A 22,513-nucleotide genomic window follows, 5' to 3' on the forward strand; every position below is an offset into this window, starting at 1 on the left:
ACGCAGACAGGGGAGGCCTGTTGCTCTCCCAATTTCACGGTGCAAAAGTTTTGCCCACTCAGTCAGTGTCTGCGACACCAGTGCGGATGCCAGTACAGGTCACACGGCTGACCCCACAACCATAAACAAGGAACGAGCCACCGCCTTGGCCTTCCTGTCCATGGGATCCTTGAATGCAGGAGTCCCCTCAACCGGGATCGTGGTTACTTTATTTAACCAGTTGAGACCCGCGCTATGCCGAATCTCCTTTGCCGGGACTACGTCTATTGACGTCGTCCCGTGCACGAGCGGCCTGCGCGCCCCCTGAGGAGCGCGCACGGCGCGCTCTGTGATGGGCGAGTCTATGAGACTTGCCTGATCACCGATCCGAGCAAGGGGTCGATCCCGACCCCTTATCACGTGATCAGCTGTCAGCCAATGACAGCTGATCATGTGATATAACGGAGCCGGTAATCGGCTATTATTCCTCCTCGCGCTGTCAGCGCGAGGAGAAAAAAAAGAGCCGATCACTGGCGGCCGTGATCGGGACATCAGTCCCGATCACGGTCAGCCCTGCCAGTGCCCACCTGCCCCCTCATCACTAAACATAATTAAAAAATAAGTGCCCCCCGTCAGTGCCACCCAGCAGTGCCCATAGTGCCACCCAGCAGTGCCCACAGTGCCACCAAGCAGTGCCCACAGTGCCACCCAGCAGTGTCCACAGTGCCACCCAGCAGTGCCCACAATCTGTCTCAACAAAGGTGCTGCACCCCAGTGCCACATATCCGTGCCCAGCAGTGCCGCCCATCAGTGCCCATCAGTCCCATCTATTAGTGGTACCTATCAGTTCCCCTTAGTGCCACCCATCCGTGCCACCCCTTCCGTGCCATCTTATCTGTGCCCATCTTTGCCCATCAGTGCCGCCTTATCTGTGCCCATCGGTGCCGCCTTATCTGTGCCTATTAGTGCCGCCTTAACTATGCCTATCAGTGCCCACCAGTGCAGCCTATCAGTGCCCACCAATGCAGCCTATCAGTGTCCACCAATGCAGCCTATGTGTGCCGCCTCATCAGCGCACTTCAATGAAGGAGAAAAATGACCTGTTTGCAAAATTTTATAACAAACTATTAAACATGATTTTTTTTTTTGCATCTTTTTTTGTTTGTTTAGCAAAAAATAAAACTCCCAGCTGTAATTAAATACCACCAAAAGAAAGCTCTATTTGTGGGAAAAAAATGATAAAAATTTCATTTGGGTACAGTGTTGTATGCCCGCGCAATTGTCATTCAAAGTGCATCAGCGCTGAAAGCTGAAAATTGGTCTGGGACTGAGGGGGGTTTAAGTGCCTAGTAAGCAAGTGGTTAACCTAGATACTGGGCGGTCCACGACCAGAGGAGCCGACCATTTCTTGAGAAGGCTGTCCTCAAAGGGGTAGCGCACCGCCAAGTTTTTGCCGACCGAAAAGGTCCGTTGCAGGCGACCACATTCCCTGTAGATGAATTTGTCAAAATAAGTCAAATAAGAGGGATCCGCTGGCTCCTGAATCTTCAGGGTATCACGCACAGCTGTGATATGTGCTCCAACAAGCGCTTTGTCGCGCCCGGACAGGGAATCATCTTCACTGTCCGAACGGTCCTGTTCAGCCACATCTGATCTGAGCAGGGGTCACCAGCCGCAGCAGGGCCCAAGTCTGCATCAGAGCTCTCCCCAGAGGATGGGGAGAGCAGGGGCCTCTTATGTGCACCTTTCCTTCCACGCACCGCCTCTATTATAGCAACAAAAGAGTGAAGGACCACTGTCAGGGTGTCCATGGGCACAGCGCTATCGGGGAATTTCGGTGGAAGAAACACCAGTTTCTGAAGCCATGCTGACCCTAGCCTGTCTGCCACCTGCAAGGGGACTTAGGACAGTGAAGGTCCCACCCTCCTGTTGCCGCCGCGTGGGGGTGGTACTTAGCGCCAGACTCACCACCCTGGGGCGTTGAGGGAAAGCCACTAGCCATGTCTGTAGTCCCTAGGAGGTTACCCAGTTGCAGAGTGGAGAAAACTGTGTCGGCAGCAGCTGTCTATAACAGCGGTGAAACTTTCTGCAGAGCTTGCTTCAGCGTTCAGCAGAGAGCCATGCAGCGTCCTGCACACACAGTGGGCACAGGAAACAGCATGTGAGAGCACATGTAAAGCTGTCACAAGAGAACTGCGGTGAAAAGAGCGTTTGGGCTTCAAGAAAATGGCTGCCAATGCAACTAATAGGAGAATCCTATAGAAGATGGCTGCTGAGGCACACAAGGAGAAACTGCATTTCCCACAGTCAAGATGGCCGCCGGACAGCGCCATGCGGTGACAGGACAAACCCAGGACAATCCCGGTCATAGGTATACCCCGAAGCATTGAGCTCACCGACCACCTCTGGAGCTGAGGCACGTCGTGGCCTGCCAGCCTTAGCTGCGGCCTGCACGCGCTCGAAAGCCGGACTGGGGAGACTACAAGGATAACATTAAGTTGATAGAACTTAATGTTGATAGCAGTTGATAGAAGATCCCAGGATCTTTCATATTGCGAAAAACATCAAACCTGCAGCAAAAACATAGACCAAAAGGGCCCGCAGGGTTCCTAGGTCATTCTCCTTACTAGGCAAAATAAAAATTGAATCTGCTGGAAGCAGCGGGGAGGGTTGTTAGCACAGGGTCCGACCCCCTGGGGCGGGACTGAAAGTTCTGTGTATTGTGTAACAATTTTGCCTGGTTTTCCTAATGGCAGGCTAAACAACCCATTTAGTTACAGAGAGGAGCTCTGTCGGTCGGTGAATATAAGAGAAAACTTGTTTTTAACTGAAAAAGGGGCTCGGCCTTTAAGTGGTTAACTGTCCCAGGAATGCCATTACTCCAGTCAATTTCTAGGTAGCTAAACTTCCCCATTATTATCACTATCCCAGCCCTTGCAGCCCTTTCCATCTGTGCAAGGAGCTGACTCTCCAACTCCTCATTAACCCTTTCATGACTAAGTCTATTTTTGACATTTAGGTTAATTCAAGTTAAAATCTGTATTTTTTGCTAGAAAATTACTTAGAACCCCCCCAAACATTATATATATATATATATATATATATATATATATATATATATATATATATATATATATATATTTAGCAGAGAATCTAGAAAATAAAATGGCGCTTGTTGCAATATTTTATGTCACACGATATTTGCGCAGCAGTGTTTTAAACGCAACTTTTTGGGGAAAGGGACACTTTCATGAATTTAAAAAAAAAAACAGTTAGCTCAATGTTTGTGTATAATGTGAAAGATGATGTTACACCGAGTAAATAGATCCCGAACAAGTGACACTTTATAATTGCACGCACTCATGGAATGACCACAAACTTCGGTACCTAAAAATCTCCACAGGCGACACTTTAAATTTTTTACGGTTACTAGGTTAGAGTTAGAGAGGATGTCTAGTTCTAGAATTATTGCCCTCGCTCCAATGAGCGCGGCCATACCTCACATGTGTGATTTGAACACCGTTTACATACGCGGGCGTGACTTCTGTATGCATTTTCTTTGCTGCGCGAGCTCGTGTGATGGGGGCGCATTAAAAACATTGTTTTTTTTTCCCTTATTTATTTTAAAATTAATAAATTGTTGTAAAAAATAAAATAAAAATGTGATCACTTTTATTGCTGTCACAAGGAATGTTAACATCCCTTGTGACAGTAATAGGTGGTGACAGGTACTACTTGTGATATGGCTGATCTGGAGTGACTCCATCATTATAAGTTCATAAAAGATTAACTTGGGTTAATTTGTTAGTTAGTTTAAACTCTGTATTTACAGATTGTAGCGGTTCCTATAAAGCATACATATAAGAAAATATTGCTTGCATAAGCAGTTTTATTCTGTGCTGTCTAAATAAAGAAATTGTGTCTCAATATGTCTGGGCCACAGGACTCATGACTATGAGTCATGAAAGCAGATGGCATAATTAATGATATGTAATGATATGCAATGTAGACCTCTGTATTAACATCACCCATGTTCTATGCAATGATTGGCTAATAATAGCGCATATATGTTGTAGACCCACCCAGAATTCAACCAGATAAGCTTTGAACATCAACTTTGACTTCCTCTTTTCTTGCGTTCAGTAATAAGCTGTCTCATCGGTGCCTCAGTGCTGAGCGGGTTTCGTAAGTGTGGTAATTGCTGTAATTATGCCTAGCTGGTCTTTGTCAGGTATATAGAAATACAATTTTAACCACAACAGTACTATTTATGGAGGGTCTCCTTTGCACCTCAAAGTATTCAGATCGCCGTTTTGGCGATTCTGAATACTAAACGTTTTTTTGAAACCGGCGCCATTGGTAGCCGAGTAAACGGAAAGTGACGTCATGACGTCGCTTCCGTGTTTACAATTAGGAGGCTGGAATGAAGCCACTCATGGCTCCATTCCAGTCTTTCCCTGGCTGCCAGAAACGGCGGTTTGTTGATAGGGGCTCCCGTTGGAGCGGGAGCCCTGGTAAGAGCGGCAGGAGGTGGCGGGAGGGGAGGGCGTCCCCTCCCACTCCTCCGGTATAACAGCCGAGCGACTTTTAGCCGCATTGGTTGTTATCACTGGAAAGCCAATCGCTGGCTCTAAAAAACAGCTGCTGGTATCATCCCGGTATAACCCCTGAAAGCTGAGTACGCACATATGTGTACGCTCGGTGGCAAGGGGTTAACATTGGGTGGTCTATAACAAACTCCAATGATTAACTTTGAACTACACACATCTATATGCAGTTCCACCCATAATGCTCCAGACTCATCACACTCTACATCCACCAGGTCCTTTTTCACACTCGCTTTTAGATCACTTCTCACATAGAGACAGACCCTTCCACCTTTACTTTTTACCCTGTCTATCCGCAAGAGTGCATAGCCAGGAATTTTAATAGCCCAGTCATGTGAGGAATGAAGCCAAGTTTCAGCAATACCAATTACATCAAAGCTCTCCTGATGCACCAGAGCTTCCAACTCACCTATTTTGCTTGGCAGACTTTTGGCATTGGTGAACACTTTAATGCATTAAAACATTTTGGCCAGACACATACTATCCTCTTGGGAGTTTCGAGATTGCAACTAGGACTTGCTACTATACTTACCTTGAGTGTATTTGGTTTGGTTACCCTACCACTAATGCCCCTAATACTACCCTCTGGAATATGTTCCACGCTGACGATCTCCATCTCTGGACTGTCCCCCCGTCACCTAGTTTAAAAATCCCTATAACTTCTCGGCCATCTTCATTACCAGCTGATCTGCACCCTTCTAATATAGGTGCAAACTGTCAGAAGCTGGCCCAGTCCTCAAGGAACCTAAACCCTCCTTACTACTCCCACTCTTCAGCCACTTGTTTACTTCCCTAATCTCCCTCTGCCTTCCTAGTGTTTAGCTCGATGTACTAGAATTCCTGAGAATACTACCTTGGGAGTCCTTTTCCTCAAGTCCCTAAAATCATTTTTTAGAACGATGCCAAAAGATCAAAGCAAATGTATCCCCTGGTACTTGGACCACCTGAGTAACGGCAGCAAAAAAAAAATTTTTTACATAGAACCCTATAAGGTTTTTGCGGTTTTTTCTGTGCCCATATTCAGGGGATTTCGCCTCACTTTCTGTCCCTATGAAAATTGGATCTTGAACATTTTGGGTGTTGTGGAAAAAAAGATTGGTGATAAAGCTTCAGTGGGACTTCATATTCCCATCGCACACGTTCCTGGATGTGCTCGCGGATTTGGGTGCTGTAGCAAAAACCAGCTGGATACAGGTTCAAGTCACGGTAGAGATATCTGCCAGCACACCATGGAACGACAGAAATAGCGTCCAAACGGGTGATTTATTGCAGGATCACAACACAAGGATAGTTTATTTATAAAAAATAAAAATGAAAACAAAAATAAATATAAAAATAAATATAAATAATAAAAATAAACAGTATAAAATAAAAAAGAAATAAAATTAAATAGAGTATACAATTAAAATAAAATAGAAATAAAGATAAAAATAGATATAAAAATAAAGATAAAGAAATACAAAAATTGGACGAGATAGAGGGGGAACAAAAAAGGGGGGAGGGGTAGAGAATAAAAGTGTGGGGAGGGGAGGGGGGGGTTATTAACCACAACAATGCAGGGGACCTGAAGGGCTTGAGACACAAAAATTCTATTCCTTACTTTGGTATATATTCTTTTGTTGTGATTTGTGCTCATGCATCCTAAATATTTAACTGTTTTAACGGGATGTGTGACGTCATCTCACTCGGGGGTGGGAGGAGCTTGTTTTTTTTCTTCTTTTTTCTGATTGGTTGATGGCTTTTTAAATATTTTTCACTGTCACTCTACACACATCACATGCCTGAAGAAGGGGCCCCTCATCATGCAATAAATCACTTGGACATTTGGACGCTATTTGTGTCGTTCTATGGTGTGTTGGCAAATATCTTCACCAAAGCTTCAATGGAGACACTTTTTCATGATTATTCCTACAGGAGTGAATTTTCCTTTGTAGGGGTAGATTTCCTATCCCTTCCTTTTGTCTCCCTCCATTTGAAAGTACGAGTCGTTTGTAAACTCGGGGACTGCCTGTAATCACTAGGCGAGTCTTAGGAGACAAGAAAAGAGCTGAAGCAGTACCAGTGGCTTTGGGTCTGGAAAGCATTCTGAAAAGAATGGGATCTAGAAAGACCATCACATAGAACCCAGTGAAGGGCCCAGACACAATACTTCAAAAAGCAGGTCAAAGATGACCACACCAGAGAAGCTGCATTAAAGACAAAGCTCTAAAAGTGATTTAAAGGGGTTGTAAAGGTAAACATTTTTTCACCTTAATGCAGTAAGGTGAAAAAACATCTGACATGGCCGCCCCCCCCCCCCCAGCCCCCCGTGTTACTTGCCTGACCCCTCGAAAGTCCCACGCTCCCCTCCGACATCCTCTTCGCTGCTCAGCCTGGCCGTTGATTGGCTGGAGTGGATGGATTGAAAGCAGCGCAGCCATTGGCTTGCGCTGCTGTCAATCACATCCAATGATGTGGCGCTCCTGTTGGGCAGGGCCGAGTGATACAGTGAGCCGATATAGCCACCGGCTGTATCACGGGAGAGCGCCCGCAAGTACTTCTCACCATGTGAGGGAGCTCGCATGAACGTGAGAAGTACTTACAGGGAGAAGCAGAGACAGCCGCCGGGGGACCCCAAAAGATCAGGTTCGGGGCCACTCTGTGCAAAATGAGTTGCACAGTGGAGGTAAGTATAATATGTTTGTTATTATAAAAAAAAAAGATTCTCTTTACAACCACTTTAAATAAAAATTTTGACTGTAAAAAAGAAAAAAAAATGAAGGATACAAAAACATAGCAAAAACATGAATCTTTAATAACTTGCCGTACAGCCGCCATCATTATACTGCGGCAGGTCAACACTATCCCCCGAACAATCGTGGCTGTATTTCGGCTCCTTTAAGCTGCATAACAGGTGTGTGCCTGCTGCATTGTGGAAGTGCCGATACTCGTAGCTGGCGGTCGCATTCACGCTCATGAGAGGCAGAACAAGTCCATGTGTGTGTAAACACATAAATCCCTGTTCTGTGAGGAGAGACAGATAGCGAGTCCCTAACAGCTAGGAACCACGATCTGTCATCTCCTAAAGTCAGTCCCCTCCCCCACAGTTAGAACAGTCATGGAACACAGTTAACCCCTTGATAACCCCCTAGTGTTAACCCCTTCTCTACCAGTGACATTTACACAGTAATCAGTGCATTTTTATAGCACCAATTGCTATATAATTGTCAATGGTTTCAAAAACTGTGTCAAAAGTGTCCGATGTGTCCGCCATAATGTCACAATTCCGATTCGCAGATCGTCACCATTACTAGTAATAAAATAATAATAAATAATAAAAATGAAATAAATCGAACCCCTATTTTGTAGACGCTATAATTTTTGCGCAACCCAATCAATATACGCTTATTGCAATTTTTATTACCAAAAATATGTAGACGAATACACATCTCTCTAACCTGAGGGGAAAAAAAATTGGGAATATTTATAAAAGCAAAAAGGTACAAAATACTGTTTTGTTTCTTTTTCAAAATTGTCACTTTTTTTGTTTATCTGTGGGGAAAAATTGTTTTTTTTTCTACCTACTGTAAAATAGGATTTTTTGTACTCACCGTTAAATCCTTTTCTCTGTAATTCACCGACCGACACAGCTCCTCTCTTAGCCATTGGGTTGTTTGCCCTGTTACTAGGAGATAGTAACACAACACTCAGAACTCTTGGTTCCGCCCAGGGGGGCAGTCCCTCAGTCCCTTGGGCAACAACCCTCCAGCCTGCCAAGTAGACATCAGTACGTCAACAAGCAGTATAACGTAAAGCTAAAAAGGAGGGGCGGGTGCTGTGTCGGTCGGTGAATTACAGAGAAAAGGATTTTAAGGGGAGTACAAAAAAATCCTATTTTCTCTTATATTCACCGACCAACACAGCTCCTCTCTTAGCTATTGGGACGTCCCCAAGCGGTGCCAAACGAGGGGTGGGAAAACAGCATAGAAACTTCATCCACCATGGCAAGTGGGAACTAGTGAAACTTTACCCACAAAAAACAACAATGCATGGAAAAAAACCACCACAAAACCCATAACGCACCAAAAACTGGGGAAAAAAGAAAATATATTATTGCATATTCAGTTGAAACTATACGGCCAAAACTTTGCGGCCAAAACAGGCATAAGCTAATGCACCGTCTACCTTGTAGAACTTGGTAAACGTGTGGACAGACGACCAGGTCGCCGCCTTACACACCTGAGCGACAGACGCTTGGTGTCGGAAGGCCCAAGACGTTCTGATTGCCCTTGTGGAGTGGGCCGTGACCGGAAAGGGAGGCCCCTGCCCCTTCAAAGCTTAGGCTTGTACTACAATCTGTCTGATCCATCTGGAAATGGTGGCCGACGAGACCGCCATGCCTTTCTTGGGACCAGCTACCGAAACAAACAGTGAGTCTGACTTCTGAAAGGGAGCAGTGAAAGACAAATACACCTTCAGAGCCTGAACCACGTCCAGAGCGTAAGGGGCCACCTCCTTAGGGTGCTTCGGCTTAGGACACAGAGATGGTAACACAATGTCCTCATTGATATGAAAAGCCGAGACCACCTTCGGTAGAAAAGACGGTTGCGGACGCAACACTACCTTATCCTTGTGGATAACCAGATAGGGTGACTTGCAAGACAAGGCCGCCAGTTCCAACACCCTCCTGGCCAAGGTGATTGCCACTAGAAAGACCATTTTCTGGGAAAGAGTAAACAGGGGAATCTCCCTAATATTATCAAACGTCGGTATTTGAAGCGCCGATAACACCAGGGTCAAATCCCCTTGGGGTAACGATGGTCGCACTGGAGGGACTACATGTCATACCCCCTGAACAAAGGTACTCACTAGTGAGCGAGATGCCAGGGGTCGCTGGAAAAAGACAGCCATGGCTGAAATTTTCCCCTTAATGGTGCTTAACGCCAATTTCTGGTCTACTGCTTGATGAAGAAACAGCAGGATCCTGGATATGCAAAAGGAGCGCGAATGCCTTCCTTTCTCCTCACACATGGAGAAGAAGCCAGGTATGATGTTATATCTTCCGGGAAGAAGATTTTCATGCCCTTAACATAGTTTGGATCACTTAGTCCAACAGACCCCGGTTCCTCAGCACCTGGCTCTCAATAGCCATGCCGTTAAAGCCAGCAATGGTAAAGCAGGATGGAGAATCAGACCTTGAGACAAAAGGTCCTCTCGCAACGACAGTCGCCAGGGAGCATCTGCCACCAGACGCACCAGGTCTCCACACCAAGGCCAACCTGGGGCAACCAGTATTACTGGGATCCCCTCGGCTTCCACTCTGCGAAGCAGGTGTGGTAACAGTTTCAGAGGAGGAATGGCGTAGATCAGCTGGTACTGATCCCACGGAGCTACCAGCGATTCTGACACGTCTGCCCACGGATCTCTTGTCCTGGACACGAATCTTGGTACCTTCCGATTGAGACGGGAGGCCAGAAGATCGACGTCTGGTGTGCCCCACTTCAGGCACAGTAACCTGAATATCTCCGGATGCAACACCCATTCTCCTGGGTCCAGCATCTGGCGACTCAGATAGTCCATCTGCCAGTTCTCCAATCCCGGGATGTAAATGGCCGACGGCCGGTACGCGTCGCTCTGCCCACCGAAGTATGTGAGCGACCTCCCGTGCAGCGGCTGAGCTTCTTGTTCCCCCTTGGTGATTGTATCGACCCAGCCTCTGGAGTACCTAGGTATACTGTGGCATAAGTCAATCGCCGACTTCTTTAGGTTTAACAGCCAACCAAATTATTGCAGGGTCTGCATGGTGATCGCCACATCCTCCTCTAACTCGCAAGGCAGAAGATGCCCTCAGGAGCAGATCATCTAGATATCCCACGATCGCAATCCCACGTTGCCGCAGCAACGCCAAAACTGGAGCCAATACCTTGGTAAAGATGGGGGGGCTGATGTCGGACCAAAAGGAAGAGCCACAAACTGGTAGTGGGCTTCCCCGACTGCAAACCACAGAAACTTTTGATGCCGAAGGAATATGGGTATGTGCAGGTACACATCCTAGATGTCCAAGGAAGCCAGGGAGTCCCCTTGATGGAATGCAACGACTACTGAGCGAACTGATTCCATTCTGAACCTCTGCACTTTTACAGTGATTGAGGGCTTTAGGTCCCAGATTGGACTACCCCTTCCTTCTTGGGAACTACAAACAGATTTGAGTAGAATCCCTGGAAACGTTACGAATCCGGAACCGGTACAACCACCCTGCGTTTCAACAGGTCCCTTTCGGTCCCCAAGAGGGCCTTCCGGCGAACCGGGGATACGGGTATGCTGGAGGGGAAGAATCTGTTTGGCGGCCAAGAGAAACTCTATCTTGTAGCCTGAGGAAATCAGATCGTAGACCCATTAGACGGATAACCGAGAGGACCACCGGGCTGACAACTTCCGAAGGCGACCCCCCACCCAAGTCAAACCTTCATGTGGTAGCACTTTTATTCGCAGGCTTGGTAGGCTTGCTGTTCCAGGGACGTTTATGTCCGTCCGTGGACATCCTGTCGAGCTGGGGACGTTATGTCAAAGCTCCGGGCGGACGAAAAAGCCATTTGTGAGTGGAAAAAGAGGGCTCTTGCCTACGGCGTGGCTCCTTAGCCTTCCTGGCCTGTGGGAATAGAGTACTCTGACCACCGGTGACATTTTTAATAATGTCATCCAAAAAGGCTCCAAAGAGCCGGTCACCAAGGAAGGGAAGATCCGTCAGGGCTTTTTTGGATGCCTCAAATCAGGCGTCTCAGCACCACTGCTGACACTGAAGCCCTGGATAACAGGAGAGTATCCAGGGCCGCGTCATAGACGTACTTAAGGCCTTGCACTAGTTGGTCTGCTAGTTCCACGCAGACAGGAAAAGCCTGTTGCTCTCCCAATTCACGGTGCAAAAGTTTTGCCCACTCAGTAAGGGTCTTCCACACTAATGCCGTGGCCAGTACTGGTCGTATTGCTGATCCCACTACCATAAACAAGGAATGAGCCACTGCCTTGGCCTTCTGTCCGTGGAATCCTTGAATGCAGGAGTCCCCTCAACCAGGATCGTGGTTACTTTATTTAACCTGGATACCGGGGGGTCCACGACCGGAGGAATCAACCATTTTTTGAGAAGGCTCTCCTCAAAAGGGTAACGCACCTCCATGTATTTGGGGACCAAAAAGGTCCATTGTGGGTGACCCCATTCCTTGTAAATTAACTTGTCCAAATAAGTCAGATACGGGAACACCTTAGGTGAACGTGTTGGCTTGCGGGACCCAAAAGGGACTGGTACATCAGCAGAGGGATCTGCTGGCTCCTGAATCTTCAGGAAATCAGGCACATCTGTGTTAAGTGCTCCAACAGGCGCTTTGTCGTGCACGGACCCAGACGGGGACTCATCCTCACTGTCCGAACGGTCCTGGTCAGCGTCGTCTGACAAGACAGAGCAGGGGTCACCAGCCTCAGCAGGACCCGAGCCTGCGTCAGAGCTCTCCCCAGAGGACGGTGGGGGGGTGGGGGTTAGGCAGGCGAAACTTTAGTGCACCTTTCTTCCCATGCACCACCTCCATCTTGGCAACAAACTAATTTAGGACCGCTGTCAGGGTTTCCATGGGCACTGCGCAGTCTGCAGATGACCCGGTTGCAATTGCCTGGATTTCGGGGGAAGAAACCAGTTTCTTAAGGCATGCTGACTCTACACTGTCTGCCACCCAAAGGGGGCTTAGTACAGTGACAGTTCCACCCTCCTTACTGACACTGGCCGAGGGGCTCTTTCCCCGCTGTACTCACCACCCTGAGGAGTTATGCGCTATCCAGTAAGCAGTGACTGTAGTCCCTGTGGGCTCCCAGGTGCAGAGGAAGCAAAAGCTGTGTCAGTGGCAGCCACTGCAAATAGCTTCAAACCACTCTGAAGTGTGCTCAGGCTTCAATAAAATGGCCGGCCAGCGTCTAGTAAAAGACATAAAACACAGAGAAAATGGCTGTGAGAGCACATGGGCACATGCTGCCCCTAGAGAACACTGAAAAAACGTGTTCAGGCTTCCAGAAAATGGCCGCCAGTGTCCTGACTAGGAGATCACTAGGAAAATGGCCGCTGAAGCCCAGGATAGCATGCTGCCCATGCCCATACCTAAAATGGCCAAAGCAGCTCCATGAGGTACAGGGAGAAAACGATGGCAGTGAACACAGCGCTGTGCAGGACACCAGCAAAATCTCAGACACCTTTCAGGGGCATAAAGAACAGGACAAACCCAGGACACCACTAGCCAGCGTAGCCCCCCAATCCAGGTGAGAGCCCCCCAGGAGAGCCGCTGCATAGACACACACAAACCACTCAGCAGCCACATGCAGCTTCCCCGCAGAGAAGGGGGGGAGATAGGGACAGGGGAGAGAAGAGAGGGAGGTGAGGGATCCCCGAATCAACCTCCCAGGCAATACCCAGCTGCTCAGGCAGGGAGAGCTGTACTTACCAGTCCTGAAGAGCTGGGAGACATTCCATCACAAACCCACTCACTGATCAGTACAGGGTGGCTGCTGGCCCGGCATACTGTGACGCAGACATCAGTAGCCCGGTCATATGTATGCCCGGAGCATAAAAGCTCACCGACCACTTCTGGAGCTGAGGTTTTGTCGTTGGCCTGCCGAGCGCGTAGCTACGGCCAGCACAGACTCGATGGCCAGGCTGGGGAGACTACAAGGATAAGGGTATCCAGCCAATTGACAGTAGATCAAAGAATTTTGCGCAAAAAGTCACAATTCTGCATAAAAAAGCACGAACCGATGGACCCGCAGAGTTCCTAGGTCCTTCTTCCATACGCAAAATGAAACGGATGTCTGCTTGGCAGGCTGGAGGGTTGTTGCCCAAGGGACCGCCCCTGGGCAGAACTAAAAGTTATGAGTGTTGTGTTATGCCTAGCATCTCCTAGTAATAGGGCAAACAACCCAATAGCTAAGAGAGGAGCTGTGTCGGTCGGTGAATATAAGAGAAAATCTGTTTCTCTGTAGTTCACCGACTGACACAGCACTCGCGCCTCCTATTTTTCTTTACGTTATACTGCTTGTTGACGTACTGAAGCTGCAAGGCAGGCTGTGGGGTTGTTACCCAAGGGACCGCCCCTGGGGCGAAACTAGAAATTTCTCGTTTTTATTATTACATGTTAACATGTTGTGCCTAGTCCTCTCCTGAAGGTGGCATAACAACCCAATGGTCTAAGAGAGGAACTGTGTCAGTCGGTGAACGTAAGAGAAAAAAGGACGTCAATTTTGTTTGGGTACATCCCCGCTCGACCGCACAATTGTCAGTTAAAGTGACGCAGTGCCGAATCGCAAAAAATCAGCCCGAAACATTTGGCTGTTAAAAACATCAGAGCTAAATAAAAACTTCCATCTTCTTAGGATACTTACAAAAAACTGTGACATCCCAAATATGAGGGGTTAAGCAGGCCTACAGGTTTTTATTTAACCACTTTCAGACCGGACCATTTTGCTGGTCAATGACCAGAGGTCTTTTTGCAATTTGGCACTGCGCTGCTTTAACTGGTAATTGCGCGGTCATGCAATGTTGTACCCAAACAAAATTTGCGTCCTTTTTTTCCCACAAATAGAGCTTTCTTTTAAAGGTATTTGACTGACTCAGCGAATTTTATTTTTTGCGATATAAACGTAAAAAGACCGTAAATTTTGAAAAAAAAATGATATTTTCTACTTTTTGTTATTAGAAAAATCCAATAAACTCAATTTTAGTCAGCCACATGTCTTTGGTAAAAAAAACTGTCTGGCCAACTTAGTCCGTCAGACAATCCGACGAACAGTCCGTCATACTTTCGAATGAACGGACTTGCCCACACACGGCACTTTTTGAGCGGACTAATACGGCGGACTAAGTCCGCCATACTATCCGCCCTACTTTTGAAATGAACGGACTCGCCCACACACGCGGAGGAAAGTCCGCTCATTTGGAGCGCGTATCCAGGTAGGCGGGGCCCGCGACGGAGACGTCGCAGACCCCGCCGCCTGGTATGGACTTAAAGGGGAACCCCAACGCCGAAAAAAATCGGCGTGGGGGTCCCCCCCAAGTCCACAACAGACCCTTGTCCGAGCGCGCTACCCGGCCAGCCAGGAAAGGGGGGCGAGCGAGCGCCCCCTCTCCTGAGCCGTACCAGGCCAACCCATGTGACATAAAGCCATGTGACACCGCCCCATTGTCCCTATATAAGTGGCAGCGGAGCACGTCCCTGGCATTGTGGCCGGAGAGAGCGTCGAGGCAACATCTCCTGGAGAAGAAGAAGAGGAAGAAGAAGAAGAACGGAAGGCGGCGGCGACATCAGACCTATAAGAAGGTGCGGTGGCCCGGCAGAAGAACCGAAGAGGGGGACAAGACCCCCGAAGTCGGGAGAAGAGGCCGGCGGCGAGGAAGAAAGCCGGACTCCTCCGCTAGCAAAAGAGCTACAAGAAGATAGCGGAGGAGTTCGGCGAGAAGACCCCCGGAGCTGTGCAGTAAAATATTTTAACCCTGTGTTGTGTTTTTTTTTGTACTTTTTTTCACAGGTGAATGGGTAGGGGTACATTGTACCCCATACTCATTCACATAGGGTGGGGGGCCGGTATCCGGGGGCCCCCTTATTAAAGGGGGCTCCCGGATTCCGATAAGCCCCCCGCCCGCAGACCCCGACAACCAACGGCCAGGGTTGTCGGGAAGAGGCCCTTGTCCTCATCAACATGGGGACAAGGTGCTTTGGGGTGGGGGGGCCGCGCGGCCCCCCCTTCCCCAAGGCACCCCCCCATGTTGAGGGCACGCGGCCTGGTACGGCTCAGGAGGGGGGGCGCTCGCTCGCCCCCCTTTCCTGGCCGGCCGGGTAGCGTGCTCGGACAAGGGTCTGTTGTGGACTTGGGGGGGACCCCCACGCCGTTGGGGTTCCCCTTTAAGTCCATACCAGGCGGCGGGGCCAGCGACGTCTCCGTCGCGGGCCCCGCCTACCTAGATACCCGCTCGAAATGAGCGGACTTTTCTCCGGGCGGGAAAAGTCCGCTCATTTTAAAAGTAGGGCGGACTGGCACACACACGGGCGGATTGTCCGCCGAAATGCGAGTCCAGAGGACAGTATTTCCAACATTCCGAAATACTTAGTCCGCCAGACTGTCCGCTGAAAAAGTCCGCTGAAGCCCACACACGAGCGGACTGTCCGCTGAAATGTGTTTCAGCGGACTAAGTTGGACAGACAGTCCGCCCGTGTGTACACGGCCTTAGGGCGTAAATTTTTGATTTCACTCCTCACTACCTATTACAGTTTTGAAGGCCATAAAATGCCAAGATGGCACAAAATGCCCACAAATGACCCCATTTTAGAAAGTAGACACCCCAAGCTATTTGCTGAGAGGCATGTTGAGTCCATGGAATATTTTGCCACAAGTTGCGGGAAAATTACAAACTTTTATTTATTTTATTTTTTTTTCACAAAGTTGTTACTAAATGATATATTGCTCACACATGCCATGGGCATATGTGAAATGACACCCCAAAATAAATTCTGCTGCTTCTCCTGAGTACGGGGATACCACATGTGTGGGATTTTTTGGGAGCCTAGCTGTGTACGGGGCCCCGAAAGCCAAGAACCGCCTTCAGGCTTTCTAAGGGCGTACATTTTTGATTTCACTCTTCACCACCTATTACAGTTTTGAAGGCCATAAAATGCCAAGATGGCACAAAACCCCCACAAATGACCCCATTTTAGAAAGTAGACACCCCAAGCTATTTGCTGAGAGGCATGTTGAGTCCATGGAATATTTTATATTTTGCCACAAGTTGCGGGAAAATTACAAACTTTATTTATTTTTCACAAAGTTGTCACTAAATGATATATTGCTCACACATGCTATGGGCATATGTGAAATTACACCCCAAAATAAATTCTGCTGCTTCTCCTGAGTACGGGGATACCACATGTGTGGGACTTTTTGGGAGCCTAGCCACGTACGGGGCCCCGAAAACCAAGCACCGCCTTCAGGATTTCTAAGGGTGTACATTTTTGATTTCACTCCTCACTACCTATCGCAGTTTTGAAGGCCATAAAATGCCAAGATGGCACAAAACCCCCACAAATGACCCCATTTTAGAAAGTAGACACCCCAAGCTATTTGCTGAGAGGCATGTTGAGTCCATGGAATATTTTATATTTTGCCTCAAGTTGCGGGAAAATTACAAACTTTTATTTATTTTTTTATTTTTTTTCACAAAGTTGTCACTAAATGATATATTGCTCACACATGCCATGGGAATATGTGAAATGACACCCCAAAATAAATTCTGCTGCTTCGCCTGAGTACGGGGATACCACATGTGTGGGACTTTTTGGGAGCCTAGCCGCGTATGGGGCCCCGAAAACCAAGCACCGCCTTCAGGATTTCTAAGGGTGTAAATTTTTTATTTCACTCCTCACTACCTATCGCAGTTTTGAAGGCCATAAAATGGCAAGATGGCACAAACCCCACCCAAATGACCCCATTTTGGAAAATAGACACCCCAAGCTATTTACCGAGAGGCATGGTGAGTATTTTGCAGCTCTCATTTGTTTTTGAAAATGAAGAAAAAAAAATAATGTATATTTTTTTTCTTTTTTTCAATTTTCAAAACTTTGTGACAAAAATGAAGGTCTGCAAAATACTCACCATACCTCTCGGCAAATAGCTTGGGGTGTCTCCTTTCCAAAATGGGGTCACTTGGGGGGATCTTGTGCTATCTGGGCATTCCATGGCCTCCAAAACTGTGATAGGCAGTGAAGAATGAAATAAAAAATTTACACCCTTAGAAAGCCTGAAGGTGGTGCTTGGATTTTGGGGTACCGTACGCGGTTAGGCTCCCAAAAGGTCTCACACTTGTGGTATCCCCGCACTCAGGAGAAGCAACAGAATTTATTTTGGGGTGTAATTTCACATTTAACCATGGCATGTTTGAGCAATATATCATTTAATGACAACTTTGTGCAAAAAAAAAAATAATAATAATAATGTCTTTTTTCCGCAACTTTTGTCAAAATATAAAATATTCCATGGACTCGACATGCCTCAGCAAATAGCTTGGGGTGTCTACTTTCTAAAATGGGGTCATTTGGGGAGGTTTTGAACTGTCCTGGCATTTTATGCACAACATTTAGAAGCTTATGTCACACATCACCCACTCTTCTAACCACTTGAAGAAAAAGCCCTTTCTGACACTTTGTTTACATAAAAAAATATTTTTTTTTGCAAGAAAATTACTTTGAACCCCCAAACATGAAGTATTTTTTTTAAAGCAAAGGCCCTACAGATTAAAATGGTGGGTGATCGTGGGTATGCCCACCATTAGAATACCTCCCTTCATCCACCCACTTCTAATGGGGGGCATACATGCACCATTTATATATGCCGAAGCATTGGGGCATCCTCCCGCAAAAGGTAGGAGCAAATCGCTCCTCCACCCCTTATGCCCCCATGCTTCTGCATATATGCTCTTTTTTAACTGTGGTGGTGGTGAAATCACCTCCGACAGTGCTGGAGTCACGGCTTTATGTATCGTGGGAGCAAACGCTGTTGCTGTCAAGATAAATAAATCCACGCTACAGCTGAATGGCGTACCTGAAAACAAAAAATGGTTAACAATAAAACATTGCAGAATAGAATACAGTACAAAGGAGCAGAACAATAGAGAGCGAATAGAGAGAGAGAACAATAAAACGACAACTATTTTTGTTTTTTTTATTTTATATTTTTTTTTGTTTTTTGGTTTTACTTTTTTTATTTATTTTTTTAAACACTTTTTTATGTAACTTTAACACTTCTGTTGTAACGTTTCCAATGGTTTGGGTCTCTCAAAATGCGATGGCATCTTGGGAGACCCTGTGAACGTGTGCCTAGCCTGTGCAATGCTGTACCCTACGCTAATACTCAACTAGTGAATGGTAGCGTTCAAAACATTCACCAATGCAAAGACCAGGATTGTCAGGACAGTGGGGACAATAATGACGGGTGTCACGCCTATATCCGCGCTTTCTGCAGACACATTTTCTTTGGGGGGCTCGTTGGGTAGGGGTACTCGGGATGACATAAGAAGAATGCCTCTCATGCAGCCGGCTTACTGCATCTGGTTGGGGAATGTGAGGTGGAGCACCGCCTGGATACAGAAGGGCTCTGACAATATCCTCCTGGAATTTAAGGAAGGATCCAGTCCGTCCTGAAGCTTTGTGTAGCACATATGCATTCAGCATAGCCAATTGGAATAAATAAACAGACACTTTTTTGTACCAGCGTCTGGCCTTACGGGCAACTAGATACGGCGCCAACAACTGGTCATTGAGGTCCACCCCTCCCATATTTTGGTTATATTTGTGGACACAGAGGGGTTTCTCCACAACACCAGTCACCGTAGGAATTTGGACCGTCGTGTCTGCATGAAGGGAGGTAAGAACGAAAACATTCTTATTATCCCTCCACATAGCGAGCAAATTATTACTCCGCAAGCAGGCTCTCTCCCCCAGCCTAAGACGGGAATCTACAAGCCGCTGAGGAAAGCCCCGGCGATTAGGTCGCACGGTGCCACATGCTCCAATCTGCTGATCAAACAAGTGACTAAACAGTGGCACGCTTGTGTAATAATTGTCCACGTACAAGTGGTACCCCTTTCCGAATAAGGGTGACACCATGTCCCACACTATCTTGCCAGCGCTTCCTATGTAGTCAGGGCAGTTCTCCGGCTCTACGTGACTATCTTTACCCTCATAAACCATAAAACTACGTGTATAGCCTGTGGCCCTGTCACAGAGCTTATACATCTTGACCCCCGTATCTGGAACGCTTGTTGGGAACGTATTGTTTGAATGACAAGTGACCAGAAAACGTAATCAGGGACTCATCAACGCAGACAACTTGATGGGGAGTAAACAAGTCTGCAAAACGTTGGTTGAAGTGGTTTATGAGGGGCCGAATTTTGTAGAGCCGATCGTATTCAGGGTCTCCACGAGGACGACAGAGTTCATTGTCGCTGAAGTGCATGAACCGCAAAATCTGCTCGTATCGTGCCCTGGACATGGAAGCAGAGAACACGCGCATATGGTGAATTGGGTCAGTGGACCAATATGACCGCAACTTACTCTTTTTGGTTATGCCCATGTTGAGGAAGAGGCCCAGAAAGATCTTAAATTCGGAAACCGTAATTGGTTTCCATTGTCTGGCAAGGGCGGACTGGGGAACAGTGGCGATGTGTTGACCAGTGTACAAATTGCTTTGGTCCACAATAGATCTATAGAGATCTTCGGTGAAAAACAGTGAGTAAAAATCAAGTGTCGTAAAATCAACTGTTTCCACGTTAATGCCAGGTTGGCCAGTGAATGGGGGAAGTACGGGTTCTGCAGAAGTGGTGGGCACCCAATCAGGATTAGCGAATTCTGCAGGAAGGGCACTATGGGTACGACGGGCCTGTCTTTGTCTTCGTGGCAGCGGGACACTACTTGTGCTTGCCACCTCGCCAGCTTGAACTGCACTTATGGGACTCGCCACGTCACCACGTGCTACTGCAGTGCTGGATGTACGTCCAGGGTGTACTAGGCCGCTGGTGCTTGCCAGTTCACCAGAAGGATTAGCGGCTCTTGTACATCTCTGCTCCATACGAGTGACCTGCGGTTCCTCCACCTGAACAACAGAAAACATTCAGGTTTGGGTACAACTGCCCTTAACAGGGACCTCATCTCCGTCGCCAGAGCTATCTGTCATGGAGCCGCTGTCCTCTACAGGATCGTATTCTGAGCCTGAATCTGGCAGATGAGTGACGTCCTCTTCACTATCTGTCATGCTCAGAAACGTGTAGGCCTCTTCACTAGTGTACCTTCGCTTTGCCATTTTGGGCTCTAAATTTAGGGGTACACTAGTGAGACGCACAGGTAAAAAAGCACCTAGGCTGTAAGCGACTGTATCAAAACGCTATAAAAAAAACTGTTAGCGATCGCAGGGATCAGGCCTGACTCTGCAAACGCTGCAGTTATGTGTGTTGTGTGTTGTAAGTGACAGTGATCGATCGATACTGCACTTGGGTGGGCTGGGCTGGGCTGGGCTTGGCGGAGGGGCTAAACGCAGGTGGTAGCAGGTATCTGGGCTGATCCCGCTAACAATGCGTTTTGGGAAACCTAAAAGTCTGGCGACGCTAATATAGATCTGATCAGATACTATATTACTAAGGGAGATGTATGCTTTGCGCGTGGGTGTTAGCGGTACTGGCACTAACCTGACGCTGCCTGGGGCGACGCAGACCTTATCTGACCCTCAAACTTATATCACCTGCCGGGTGATCAGGGGGTTAAACCTTTATTAGGTAATAAATGGTGGGTGGCCTAAAACTATAAAAAAATAACTAACCAACCAGCGTCACCTGTAACAGTTATATGGTGATCACTGGTGAAAGGGTTAACTAGGGGGCAATCAGGGGGCTTTATGCGGTAGTATATGGGGGTCCCTGACGCTATAAAAAGCTGCGGCGAACCAAAATACCTACCTGCCTAACTAGCGTCACCTGTGACACTAATACAGTGATCAGAAAAACGATCGCTTATTAGTGACACTGGCAACGGGGGGTGATCACAGGGTTAAACCTTTATTGAGGGGTTAGGGGGTACCCTAGAGCTAAAGGGGGCTAACCCTAACTGCCCTAACAGTTATTGCAGTCACAAATGACACCAATGCAATAATTTAAAAAAAAATGCAATTGGTGTCACTGTGACTGGGGGTGCAGGGGTGATTGGGGGGTGAAAGTGTGCCTGGCGTGTTCTACTGTACGTGTAGTGTGTTGGTGCAACTCACCGATCCTCTCTCCTCGGTGCCGGAACGAAAAAGACCGACACGAGGAGAGATTACATCACTTCCTCTGCCTGTGTTTACATTACAGGAGGGGAAGTGATGTAATGCTGCCCATTCATTCGTCAGGAGCGATCGCGAGGGGGTGGCCATGAATGAATGGCTGCCCCCTCATCCCGGATCGCTCCTGCACGGAATCCGACCGCCGCTGGCACCGGGGGAAGGGAGGGACGTACATGTACGCCCATATGCCTGCCCGTGCCATTCTGTCGACGTACATCGTCGTGCGGTGGTCGGCAAGTGGTTACGATTTGGTGTTCCACAGGGGAAAAATAATGTCAAAAGGCTTCTGTACACAAGCTATAAATGGAAAACTTACTTGGTAAGAACTATTTGTCCAATCAGTTCTTTTCTGCAAGCATCATGGAAGTTCTGTGCTCCAACTCTTGAATGTAGGTTGTACATCACATCCAAAATGGTTTCACTTCGAAGAATCTTGTGGCTTATATCAATGCACAACATAATGCTGGTCTCATATTGCAAAATTGAGGTTGTGAAGCCAGGCCAAATAGTTAAGCTAAGCAAAAAGTAGAAAGTTAAAGCTTATGTATATCCAAAAACAAATGTGGTGGTAACATTCATTTTATTTTTTTCACATTTCTATCCTCTATTTTAACCAAATAATCTTGCCATTAACTTGCTTCCAATTCCAATCATGTCAACCATAATAAGCAGTGTTGTTACTAGGACTGAAACAACTAATCGATTAATCGGCAACTAATCGATTATGAAATTAATCGATTACTATTTTCATAATTGATTAATCGGCCAGTAACATGGGATTAAAAAACCTAAAATTAGCCCTTTATAGCACAAAGAGCAAAAAATTGCTACTATAAATATTACTTTCACTATTGCATAGTAAAAAAACGAACCCCTTACAGTAGCGATTATGTGCTCTTTTTGTACTATGAAGAGCTATTTTTTATTTATTTTTTAACCCCATTATATTACTAAATGTTTTAGGCCTGGTTCCCACCCATGTGTTTTTTGGTGCTTTTTGCAGAAACGCACTGCAGTTAATTTAACGTTCACATCTATGCTTTTTTTTTTCAGCTGCTGCG

At 47.1% G+C, this 22,513-nt stretch overlaps 1 protein-coding gene across 2 annotated transcripts in view; it reads right to left on the reverse strand.

Moving 5' to 3' along the window:
* PIWIL1 (piwi like RNA-mediated gene silencing 1) overlaps window positions 1–22,513 on the reverse strand; it is a 510,395-nt gene that overhangs the window by 294,418 nt on the left and 193,464 nt on the right. For both annotated transcript variants that reach the window (XM_077461809.1, XM_077461808.1), the window contains exon 8: window positions 21,769–21,966. In XM_077461809.1, the coding sequence (XP_077317935.1) occupies window positions 21,769–21,966 (198 nt within the window). The remainder of the gene's footprint in view (window positions 1–21,768; window positions 21,967–22,513) is intronic.

This window comes from Lithobates pipiens, unplaced genomic scaffold, assembly GCF_037356315.1.
Source record: "Lithobates pipiens isolate NorthernLeopardFrog02 unplaced genomic scaffold, aLitPip1_a1.2 Scaffold_3, whole genome shotgun sequence".
Classification (NCBI taxonomy): Eukaryota; Metazoa; Chordata; class Amphibia; order Anura; family Ranidae; genus Lithobates; species Lithobates pipiens.